The sequence below is a fragment of the Halictus rubicundus genome, chromosome 9, assembly GCF_050948215.1.
Source record: "Halictus rubicundus isolate RS-2024b chromosome 9, iyHalRubi1_principal, whole genome shotgun sequence".
NCBI lineage: Eukaryota > Metazoa > Arthropoda > Insecta > Hymenoptera > Halictidae > Halictus > Halictus rubicundus.
This window is the reverse complement of record NC_135157.1, coordinates 1,694,740-1,706,525: the sequence shown is the minus strand read 5'-3', so window position 1 is coordinate 1,706,525 and position 11,786 is coordinate 1,694,740. Positions and strand designations below refer to the sequence as shown.

The following is an 11,786-nucleotide window of genomic DNA, read 5'->3' as shown; positions in this document are numbered from 1 at the left end:
CTATTAAGGGAAATCAAAAAGAATAGAATATTACTTCTAACCCAAACCCAAACCAATTAGTCTACAATTCCAGCAGTCGGAGTTATAATTAATAAATAAATTAAACAGGCTTCCTGAGCATGCGAGTGCATAATAGCGTAGCAATAAAATACAAAATGCAATAGAGATCGAGCATACAAATTATAGGAGAAAACAGAGAGGAGATATAACAAATTCGTAAATAAATAAGTAGGCAGAGGCATTAAATTGCAACGAGACACATGTGTTTCGTTGCGAGCCGAGTTGTACCTTAGCCCGCACCAATCACCGGTGCGGGCCAGCCGCGCGCCAATCCGCGAAACCGGCCCGGGCGCGGACCAATCGACGTGCGCCGAAGGCTCGCGAACGAGCACACGAGGTCCGCGCTCGGGCTATAAAGATCGCGACGGAACCAGCCGAAGCCGGAGTTGGTCTGGAGCAGCCCTCGGGTGAACACCCGGGCCCAGATCCTCTCGCAGCCGCGCCAACTCGTGCTAGCCGCGGTTTACGATCGGGCAAACACGACGAGGCGCTGGAACCGGCAGAGCGTAAGTGGGTTTACGTCCCCTACGCGAAACCGAGACCGCGACCAGGATTCTGGGAGGCAGTCGATCACCGGCCTGCTCTTTTCAGAGCACCGAGGATACGACACTCCGGACCGTCGTCCCCACCACCTGGACCTGTTCCCGCGTCCCGCTCTCCCCTCGGGGATCCAGCGTCGCGCTCCGCACGTTAGTCGTCGATCGGCCGCAGCAGCGAGCGGAGCTCGCCTCTCGGTATACTACCGGAGACGAGCGCCCTCGCCGGTTTCGGGCCGTAGGCATTAGGTTTACGTCTGTGCCTACGTGCTCGAGCCGCGGCCGGGCGGAGACGACGGGTGGGGGGTTACGCGGATTCCTAACCCTCTCCTCTCCGCGCCCGCGTGCCTAGCCACCAGGAAACGAAGCCGATCCACTCTCGTTCGCTGGGCAGCGGTGCAGATACCATCTCGAGGATCGGGAGAGCTCGGGACCGCGCCGAGAGCGCCCGACTCAGGACCGCGTTAGCGAGCACGGCTCACCCGCGCTCCCCGCGCACCGCGTTCTCGATACACACCGCGACCGTACCCGAACCGCGCCGAGAGCGCCCGACTCAGGACCGCGTTAGCGAGCACGGCTCACCCGCGCTCCCCGCGCACCGCGTTCTCGATACACACCGCGACCGTACCCGAGCCGCGCCGAGGACGTCCGACGGCAGGCACCGGTCCCGCGAGCGCGTCTCGCCCGCGTCGAATATTTCCCGCGTACGAACAAGACCGAAGACCGTGCCGGCGTCCCGCGGTTACAATAGGCTGGTTCTCGTAGATAAGTAATATAATACTCGCGTCGGAATCCACCGTTACGGTCTATCGATTTTTTGGTTATTAGGCCACCGGCCATCAGCAGCTCACCGCCGGACCGTCTGGGAATCCGGGCGGATAAGCCGCAGACCGCGTCACGGTTCAGTTTATATTTAATCCAGTTTATTCTTTTGTTTCATTAAACCACGTTTTTTCGATTAATAAATCCGTTTTGTTTTCACCAACACGGCCTGAGTTATTAGACCACTTCCTTCTCCCTCTCCGCCGAACCCTGGTCGCTGAGCGAATCTAGGGGAGGGACCGCGCGCCTCGCTCGCGCCTCCACGCAGGCGAGACGCTACCGTTACAAAATAAATGTTAGGCCTAGATGGGAAGGCAGAAAGCACCGATAAAAGCTCAATATTTCAACATATGCAAATGCGACGAGATGAAATCCCGCGAAGGCGCACGACGAGCAGTACATTGTTACTAATTATTAGTTAATTAGGGAACGGTTGGAGGCCAAACTGTAAACGTGGCACTTTTTTCACAAGACAAACACCTCCAGTAGGAAATTTCGGGAAAATTAAACCTAATTAAGAAAAAATTTGTCTATTTGTTTATAACATTAAAAATAAAAAAGGAAACAGAGCAAACGAAAACTCTACCCTCAAAGAGAACAAAGCTAAAAGCACAGAACGAAAATAATTTGCAAATGCCCCATACGGGTAGATAAAAGTTTTAACAAATTTTTACTAATAAATTATTATCAAAAGCAGATATCAGAAATCAAACTAGAGTAAAGGAAATCGGTAACAATAGACAACCTATAGCTAAAGACAGATTGGCAAAAGAGCGTAAATTAAAGTCACATAATCAAGTCGTGTAAATTCAAATGGACTATCGAAGTAACGAAGCCGAGATACGGGATAAATACCCAAGGGGACCTGTTTCCCGGAATCTCGCAAAACCGGAGGAGGTCTTGACTCGAAAAAAGTGAACACGTAGGCCGCAGACGATAAACCAAGGCAAAACTACGGAACAGAAAGACTGTTCAAATATAAAGAAAGTAGGGGACGTATAAAAAGAGCCAAATCGGGTAACGGGCGATATGCCAGAAATGGTAATCATGAAAAACAAGGTCGTAGATCTAACCACAGGGTTACCCCAAGGCGAACGGGCGAGACAAAGAAAAAACAAACATCGATAAAGTAAAGGTAACGGTAACGGTTAAGACAACGGCAGCGCGGCGCGACGACGCGAGGGGAGAAACAAAAGAGGGAAGGTCAGGACACCGTGGTACGGTAAAATTCAAACCAGAGCGATTCGAGTCCTCGACGGAGTCAGTTGTGAAATCCGAATTCTGGATCGGTTCCACACCTTTTTCTTTTTCTTTGTTGTAAAGAGAAAACTGATTTAGTGAATTATTTAATTAATTACATTGAGTGGCATATAAACGGGATTTATTCTCGAAAAAGGCGAATTCCAGTGGAAAAGCAGAGTGACACTAGTGAATAATTTAGTGATAGTTAGTGACAAATACTGGTAAAAACAAATAAGAAGTGTAGAGGGGAACAATTAAACAAAGGGGAAAACCGTTAATATACGGCAGAAGCTAACGGGGCGGCCCCCCCCTGTAAATAATATAGAAAAAGTTAGGAAATTAGGAAATAGTATAAATAGTAGGATAATTAAAGAAATTTAGAGTAATTAAACGAATTAAAATTAAAATCAAGCAATAGGATAAAATCTAGAAGCGTAAGGACCGTTTAAGATGGGTAAAACTAACTAAAAACGGGTAGAAAATAGACATAAATTCGTAGAAGTATAGATTTATTTATTTAAATTCTCCGTGATTAATTAACAATAAAAATAGGATAAGTAAGATATAGATATACATAGGTAAAAGCGGGTATAAAAGTAATTCGTAGAAACATAGTGTTCGGGATTTACGCGAAGAGGGGTTCAGCCGCCAATAAAGATACGCCACTCAGACAAACATATTTCTATGTGCACTCATGTAAACACGACTTTAATATTATCTGACAGAACCGTATGTACATATTTCCAATAAATCGGCTCTAACGACTAGATCGACGGCGCGTGCGCGACGTCGCCCCTGCGTCGCACCCCGCGTCCCGCGAGCCACCGGGTGGATCGAGCAGCTTGGTGGACCTCGCGAGCCGCGCGGGGAACGGGAGGCAGGAGCGATCGAGACAACGGTCGATCGTTGCAGTCTTCTCTGTTCAATCGACCATCGGTGTTTTTCTTTACGTGCGTTCCTTAACCCGTATAGCTATTCCCGATCCGTCGGCTTCTCTATTTCTTTACACGATCTTAGAGAACTTTCAGAACTCTCTCAGATCATTGAGAGATCTGCATTGTTCGAAACATTTGGTCCTTCGAGCCGGATAAACGTGCGAGCGGGCTCTTGAGCATCGGCAACGATCCACCCCCTCGTTTATTCCGCGCCCCTGTTTTTCGTGCTTCTCTTCACGCGGCTCGTGCTCCAGTCGGCGTTCCGTCGGTTTTCTCGTCTGGAAACGAAGCAATTGTGAGGAAAGTGCCGAGTTTTTCTGCTAAGAACGTGTTTCGAAAACGGTTAGTTTTTGAATCGTCGACGGTTGTTTTCTTTGGTGACCCGTACCAAGGCGAGCTCGTCCGTCCGACAAACAAACAGTTGGAGCGTCTGAGGTTGCCCGCAAGGTCAAACGCGGTGTGTTTCGGTTTCAACTCACCTCCAACTATCTTCGGTCATATCGCGCGCGTGTTCGAATATGTCAACGCAAGTGACAGAGCTCGTGGCCGCGCAAACGGATCTCGGCGGTCGCATCTCCCGTTTCCTGAGCAACCTGCGAAAAAGCGGAGCTGAGTATCGGACTCGACCGAACCTCTTGAGGCGAAGGGAGTTGCTGGAGAGCTACTGGAGACTGTTCACCGAGCGCCATGCAGAGATCACTCGCCAAGCAGAGCCCACGCTCCCGTACCTGATCACCGACCTTTTCTCCGAGGTCGAGGAGGCTTACATCGAACACGGCTCTGCAATAGACGAAATGTTAGAGGCCAAACCCGCCCCTCCCACGCCCGTGCCGGTGAACACGATGCCGGCGGAGTCGGAGGTAGTGCTGCCGCCGATGAAACTGCCTTCCTTCTCGGGGGACCTGTACCAGTGGGAGAGCTTCCGTGACCAATTCTGCTCTCTCGTCCACGAGTCCACCCGCATCCCTAAAGTAAGGAAGATGCAGTATTTAAAGTCCTGTCTGACAGGTGAAGCCGCCAAAATGTTGGATCTCACGCCCATCACCGAGGCCAATTACGACGGTGCTTGGACGGCCTTGGAGCGGAGGTTTGGGAATCAACGGATACTTACTGCAGCGCACATGAGACGCTTGATCACTTACCCGACCCTGGCGAAGGCCCAGCCGTCAGAGATCAAGCGTCTGTTGGACGAATTTCGGCAGACTCAGCGGGCGTTCCAGGCGTTAAGGAAACCGGTCGCGGAGTGGGACGAGTGGCTGGTGTTTCTCGCGTCGGAGAAGCTCGACCACACGACGAGGTTGGCGTGGGAGATGTCTCTGAGGGACCCCACGGCCACGCCGTGCTTCGACGACTTGGAGAGCTACCTCGAGAATCGCGTTCACGCTCTAGGGTCGGCTCGGCCTCAGGACCCGCCTGCTCCGGTTCCGAAGGGTGGAGGCGCCGTGATCCGACCCATCCCATCTTCTGCGCGTAACATGTTGGCGGTCAAGGTCGAATCGAAGCCCAAACCTAAGGGAGGACGACTGTGCCCACTGTGTTCTGGAAGTCACGCCCTTAGCGCGTGCAAAATGTACAAGGCTCTCTCAGCTGCGGAAAGGAGACAGTTCGTGCAGAAAAAGGGCCTCTGTCTCAACTGCCTCGCGTCCAGTCATCAGCAGACGCAGTGTTCCTCGGAGTACCGCTGCTGGGCGTGCGACGGGACCCATCATACCACTCTTCACGACTCCTTCCAGCGGGGACAACCGAATGAGGCTACGACGTCGTCCACGTCGGCGGCGTACGCGGTCAGCACCAACCGGGTCACCCTTCTCGCCACCGCCAGGGTCTCCCTAGAAGCGACCAACGGACGGACTCTCACCGCCAGGGCTCTGCTTGATTCTGGATCGGAGTCGTCGTTCCTGTCAGAGTGGGCGGCTCAGTCCCTCAGGCTGAAAAGACGAGCGGTGCGAGTGGAGCTGACGGGATACCAGGGAGCGAACGTTGGAACCGCACGATCCGAGGTCCAGGTAACCCTCCGATCTCCTCTTGACCGTACTTTCCAGGTGGCCGTAGATGCCTTGGTTACAAAGAGTCTCATCGCTCCGACGCCGGCGCAGCGTGTCCCCCCTGGAGACTGGCCTCACATACAGGGATTGCCTCTGGCGGACCCGCACTACTCTGAGCCACCACAGGTAGATGTCCTGCTCGGTGCCGACGTCTGCGGGATGCTACTTCTGGAGAAGAGATCGGGGCCCGCTGGCACACCCGTCGCTGTCCGAACTCCGTTCGGCTGGACTCTGCTAGGGCCCGTCGAACAGCCGGCAGCCGCAAGATCGACACGGATCCTCCACGTGAGTCGTCAGGCCTCGTTACCGGACCTCCAGCTGTTCTGGGAACTGGAGGAAGTCGCCCCGTCGTCACCGATGTCACCAGAGGATCTACAATGCGAGGAATTGTTCAGCCAGAGCACGCGACGCGACCCCACCGGGAGGTATGTGGTTCGCTTACCTTTTAGGGGGGAGGAGCGCCCGAAGGTCGCGTCCTCGAGAGCGGTCGCTCTGAGGATGCTACTCAACGCCGAGAGGAACCGATCCCGCGACCAATCTCTTCGCGAGCAGTACGTGGGTTTCATGGAGGAGTATCATCGTCTGGGACACATGGAGCGGGCGCGGGAATCGCTGATGAACCACGAGCCCGGCTGCTACTTGACGCACCATACGGTCTGGAAGGTGTCAGACGGCCGCAAGAAGATCCGGGTGGTGTTCAACGCCTCGCTCGGGATGGGTTCAGGAGGCTCTCTGAACGACTCGCTGCTCGCTGGCCCGAAGCTCCAGAGTGATCTGTGGGCGGTGATCACCCGTTGGCGTCTGCATAAGGTGGCATTTTCGGCGGACATCGTAAAGATGTTCCGGCAAATTCTGGTCCACCCCGAAGATCAGGATTGGCTCCGAATCCTGTGGAGGAATGATCCCGGTGAAGCTGTTACTGATTTCAGGCTCTCGACGGTCACCTATGGTACTGCTCCAGCACCTTACCTCGCAAATCGGGTCCTGAAGCAGCTAGCCGTCGACGGGGAGAGTCGATTTCCGTTAGGAGCACGGGCCGTCAGGGATCATTCGTACGTGGACGACATCCTGACTGGCGCAGATGACCTTCAGCGAGCGTTGGAGATACGTCGGCAGTTGACGGACCTCCTCTCCTCCGCGGGTTTCCAGCTGGATAAATGGGCCAGCAACGTCCCCGAACTCCGCGCTGCGTGCGTGGAGGAGAAGGTCTTCCAAGACAAGGAAGTCCACGGCGCTCTGGGGCTCTGCTGGGACGTCCGGGGGGACACGCTAGCAGTCCGCGGGCCTCTTTTCTCGGATGCCGCTGCGTCCAAGTGGACCAAGCGGACAGTGCTCTCCGAGATCGCCCGACTGTTTGATCCCCTTGGGTGGCTAGCTCCGGTCATCGTACGAGCAAAAACGATACTGCAGGACCTCTGGCTCGCTGGAGTTTCGTGGGACGAGCCTCTGGACGCGTCGATGGCTGCACGCTGGTCACAACTGAGGATCGAGATTTCTTCATTAACGGTCGTCACGGTACCGAGGTGGGTTGGGTTCTCACCGTGCATGTCGGACGTGGAGCTCCACGGTTTCAGTGACGCCTCAGAACGAACGTACGTGGCGGTCGTCTACCTCGTGGTCCGGCGTAAGACGGGATCCTGGTCGAACCTTCTGATGGGGAAGACGCGGGTGGCTCCTATCAAACCGCAGACTATTCCCAGGCTGGAGCTGTGCGGCGCGGTTCTGCTCGCACGCTTGTTGTCGTCTCTGCGGTCGGCTCTGAACTTCGACGAGGTCACAACCCACGCTTGGTCCGATTCGACGGTGACCCTGGCATGGATCCGGACGCATCCGTCGAAGTGGAAGACCTTCGTCGCCCACCGGGTCGCGGAGATCCAGAACCTCCTACCTGGGGTCACGTGGCGGCATGTGGGGACACTGGACAACCCCGCAGATCTAGCCACCCGAGGGATATCAGCTGAGGAGCTGCGTGCCTCACCTCTCTGGTGGCACGGACCCTCCTGGCTGACCGCCGCACCTGGCGAGTGGCCTGCGACCACTACGCTCAGCCCATGCGAGGTCGCACCGGAACAAAGGTCTGTCGCCGTCGCGCAGGTGGTCGTGGCACCGGAGGAAAACTCGCTGGTCCTCAGGTTTTCCTCACTCTCAAGGCTGACGCGTGTCTCAGCCTATCTCAGACGCTTCATCCACAACACCAGGAGGCCAGCTGTCAAGAAGACCGGGCCACTGTCAGTTACTGAATTGAAAGAAGCGCTAACCTGTGTGGTACGTGTGACGCAGCGCTGCACGTACTCACAGGAGATCAGAGCACTCACCCAAGGTAAGGTAATCCCGACTTCCTCGTGCCTCAACACTCTGGTCCCGTTTTTAGACAACGACGGGGTCCTGAGAGTCGGAGGGCGCCTACGGCTGTCATCGTTGCCGGAGTCACAGCGGCACCCAGTCCTCATCGAGAGGTCGACCCACCTGGCGACGTTGATCGTACGGGATGCACACCAGAAGACTCTGCACGGGAGCCTCTCTACGACTCTGGCCTGGGTCCACAGGGCCTTTTGGATACCCAGGTTGCGACCAAGGGCGAAGCAGGTCCTACGTGACTGTGTCACCTGCACACGGCTCCGGGCAGAAGTGGGACAACAACGCATGGGAGACCTTCCGCCTTCCCGGGTATGTCCGTCAAAGCCTTTTTCTGCAACAGGTGTGGACTATGCAGGGCCAATCCAGATTCGCACCACCAAGGGCAGGGGTCACAAGAGCCACAAAGGATACATTGTGGTGTTCGTCTGCCTGGCCACCAAGGCGGTGCACCTAGATGCAGTGACTGACCTGTCGTCGGAGGCCTTCGTGGCAGCGTTCCAGCGGTTCGTGGCGCGTCGGGGGCGATGCAGCAGCTTGCTCAGCGACAACGGGACCACCTTTAAGGGAGCTGACGTCATGCTGAGGGGAATGTTCCGGGAGGCATCGCAATTCCACGCGGCTGTTTCGGAGGAACTGGCCAACGGCGGGACGCAGTGGACCTTCATCCCTCCTTACTCTCCGCATATGGGGGGCCTGTGGGAAGCGGCGGTCAAGTCGGTGAAAAACCACCTTCGACGGGTGATAGGGGAGGCGACACTCACCTATGAAGAGATGGCCACGCTGCTGTGCCGGGTCGAAGCGTGTTTGAACTCACGACCTCTGACCCCGCTGACCGACGACCCACAGGACACTAGTCCACTCACTCCCGGGCACTTCCTAGTCGGCGAACCACTTCACACCCCCCCCCGAGCCCCCCCCCCCCCCGAGGCAACCGCCTCGTCTCTGACCGCGCGGTGGAGATTAATCCGCAATCTCCACGACCACTTTTGGCGCAGATGGAGAACAGAGTATCTACACCAGCTGCAGCAGCGTCCAAAGTGGCAACGACGGCGAGAAAACATCGGTATTGGCACGCTCGTTCTCGTCGCCGACGAAGTCACCCCGCCAACCCGCTGGCCACTCGCACGTGTCGCCGAGGTGCATCCCGGACCCGATGGGCTCGTTCGTGTGGTCACTCTACGACGGGGAGACCGCACCTTCCGCCGGACCGTCGCCAAAGTGGTCCCATTGCCGGTCAGAGACGACGAAGGAGGAGCTCAGGGTGGAACACAGTCGGTACAAAATCCGATACGCACGAGGTCACTACGCGGACCTGTCATGGCGGGCGGCGCCATTCATCGTTTACGCGATTGAATTAACGCGTAGCGAGGTAGAAACCCCCCACTCCAACTCGCATCGACACATCGATCTCGCGCGCCATCGAACGGTGAAACATCAACGTCGAACAATCGACGTCGAGGCGGGCGGTATGTTCGGGATTTACGCGAAGAGGGGTTCAGCCGCCAATAAAGATACGCCACTCAGACAAACATATTTCTATGTGCACTCATGTAAACACGACTTTAATATTATCTGACAGAACCGTATGTACATATTTCCAATAAATCGGCTCTAACGACTAGCTCGACGGCGCGTGCGCGACGTCGCCCCTGCGTCGCACCCCGCGTCCCGCGAGCCACCGGGTGGATCGAGCAGCTTGGTGGACCTCGCGAGCCGCGCGGGGAACGGGAGGCAGGAGCGATCGAGACAACGGTCGATCGTTGCAGTCTTCTCTGTTCAATCGACCATCGGTGTTTTTCTTTACGTGCGTTCCTTAACCCGTATAGCTATTCCCGATCCGTCGGCTTCTCTATTTCTTTACACGATCTTAGAGAACTTTCAGAACTCTCTCAGATCATTGAGAGATCTGCATTGTTCGAAACACATAGTTTATTTACTTAATTTTAATTAACAACTAAACTAGGAAAACTAAGACATATATACATAGGTAAAAGTAGGTTAAAACTAGATATAAATAATATTTAGTAAACAAAATTAGGTATAAATAATATTTAGATTAAAAACAGTTTTTATTTACTTAATAACTAGTTAAAAATAGACCTAGGATAAAATAAGACTTAGACATACAGAGATATAGGGGTAAAAAGGGTCTGTGACCTTGAAGCTAGGGGACCGAGGGGATATGGGCTTAGTAGTGGTGACTCGGATCCACTACTAGGTATGCCACAGTGGTGGCGGTCATATCCCTAAAATCCTCTACGCTCCACCTCCTCGTGGTGGTCCCTGGGAACACACATAGTTGTGTGTTGCTAACGGAGCGAGGGGTATTCCGCGGGAAGTAGTCCTAATGATGTGTGAGGCGATGCCGGCGGGATCTTCGGATCCTGGCAGGGCCTCCCTTGCCGGTAAGGCTCACACGGAGGGATGAAAAACCGCGGAATGGGTCCTGCGATAACGACCGGGGAGGTCGCCGCAGGGCCCTTGCCGTAAACCGGTGGTCATGTTTTACCGGAACGGTGGTCTTGCCTTAACCGGCCGGGCCGCGAGGATGATAACCTCTATAAAAAATCCCCAACCCTAAGCTTGGTGCGCGGTGAGAGGGTACGCCCTTGTTACAGGGCGTGGCTGGTGGGGTACATCAGCCACTAACGCACCAACGTCTGGATACCTGGCGAACTCCAGCGGAAATTAGCCTTACCCGGGCAAGGAGGCTCTGCCCGGGCGGACGTGTTTTTTCCTGCCAATCTCGTGGGACCAGAAATGGAAACAAATAACGAAAAAAATCTCGATGTTGTGGGGGAGGCTGCCGATACGGCAGCAGCGACGGTGGGGGAAGAGACGGCAGCGGTCACTGCCGGGGAGGGGATGGCAGCGGTTACTGCCGGGGAGGACGCGGTCGTGGTCATCGCGGACGAGGACTCGGATGGGGATGAAACAATCATCTCCATCTCGAGCTCCGTCGGCTCGATCGTGACGCGCGGGGGCGTGGAGAAGCGGGGCGCGACATCTGGGGTCTCTGACCCCAAGCGTGCCCGGTTAGAGGGGGGGCAGCACACCCGCGGCGGGTCGGTGTCGCGGACGGACCCCGGGGAGGGCTCGTCGGGGACGCCCATCATGGATCTGGCCCTCGGCGGCCGCGCCGAGAGGAGTCAGAAGAGGAGGGTCGGTGACCTCATCGAGCTGGGTGGGAGGATGCCGACAGCGCAGCTAGTAGGGGAGGTGGAGGAGGCGATGTTGAGGGTGGAGAGAGTCTCCACCGTCTCAAAGGGCCTCAAGGGGGACCTGGCTAAAGACTTGCGGGATTGTTCTGCAGTCGCCAGGGCCCACTGCACCACCTTGATGCAGCGGTGCTTTACCGGGATGGCGTGGCAGGAGGAAGGAGGCGGGTGACCTCCGGTCGAGGCTCCGGTCAATGGAGGCCGGGCGGCGGGCGAACACCGACAGCGGTCGCCGGGCGGGACATGCGCCAATAGGGGAAGCGCCCCCCGCCTCCTCGACAGCGGGGGTCCGTACGCGGGGGACGGAGGCGATGGGGTCGTCGGGGGAGGGAGTGGGAGTTTTGGACTCCGAAGCCCTGCTTCTCCGGGTCGGCGCGCTGATAACGGCCAGGAACCGGGAGCCAGAGGCCCGGATGGAGAAGCGGTTCCGGACGATTCTGGCCGGGTTGGCCCCGGCCCTCCGGGCGGAGGGTAAATCGGCGCGCGAGGCGACGCCGGTGGCTTCTCTGCCGGCGACGTCTGTCACCAAGGGGACTGGACCGGTGGTCGTGTCCAACGTGAGGGTGGTGC

At 55.9% G+C, this 11,786-nt stretch overlaps 1 protein-coding gene across 1 annotated transcript; it reads left to right on the top strand.

Annotated features, from left to right (window-relative positions):
• Positions 1-4,113: 4,113 nt before the first annotated feature.
• LOC143357345 (uncharacterized) lies at positions 4,114-9,989 on the top strand. The gene is made up of 3 exons (XM_076793758.1): positions 4,114-8,881; positions 8,994-9,273; positions 9,986-9,989. Exons 1-3 carry the CDS (start codon positions 4,114-4,116, stop codon positions 9,987-9,989), a joined length of 5,052 nt encoding a protein of 1,683 aa, XP_076649873.1.
• Positions 9,990-11,786: the final 1,797 nt, after the last annotated feature.

Coding starts and splice junctions, on each gene's coding strand:
- LOC143357345 (XM_076793758.1), top strand. CDS start 4,114: ATGTCAACGCAAGTGACAGAGCTCGTGGCCGCGCAAACGGATCTCGGC. Junction 8,882..8,993: donor TCCCGGGCACTTCCTAGTCG/GCGAACCACTTC, acceptor CTTTTGGCGCAG/ATGGAGAACAGAGTATCTAC.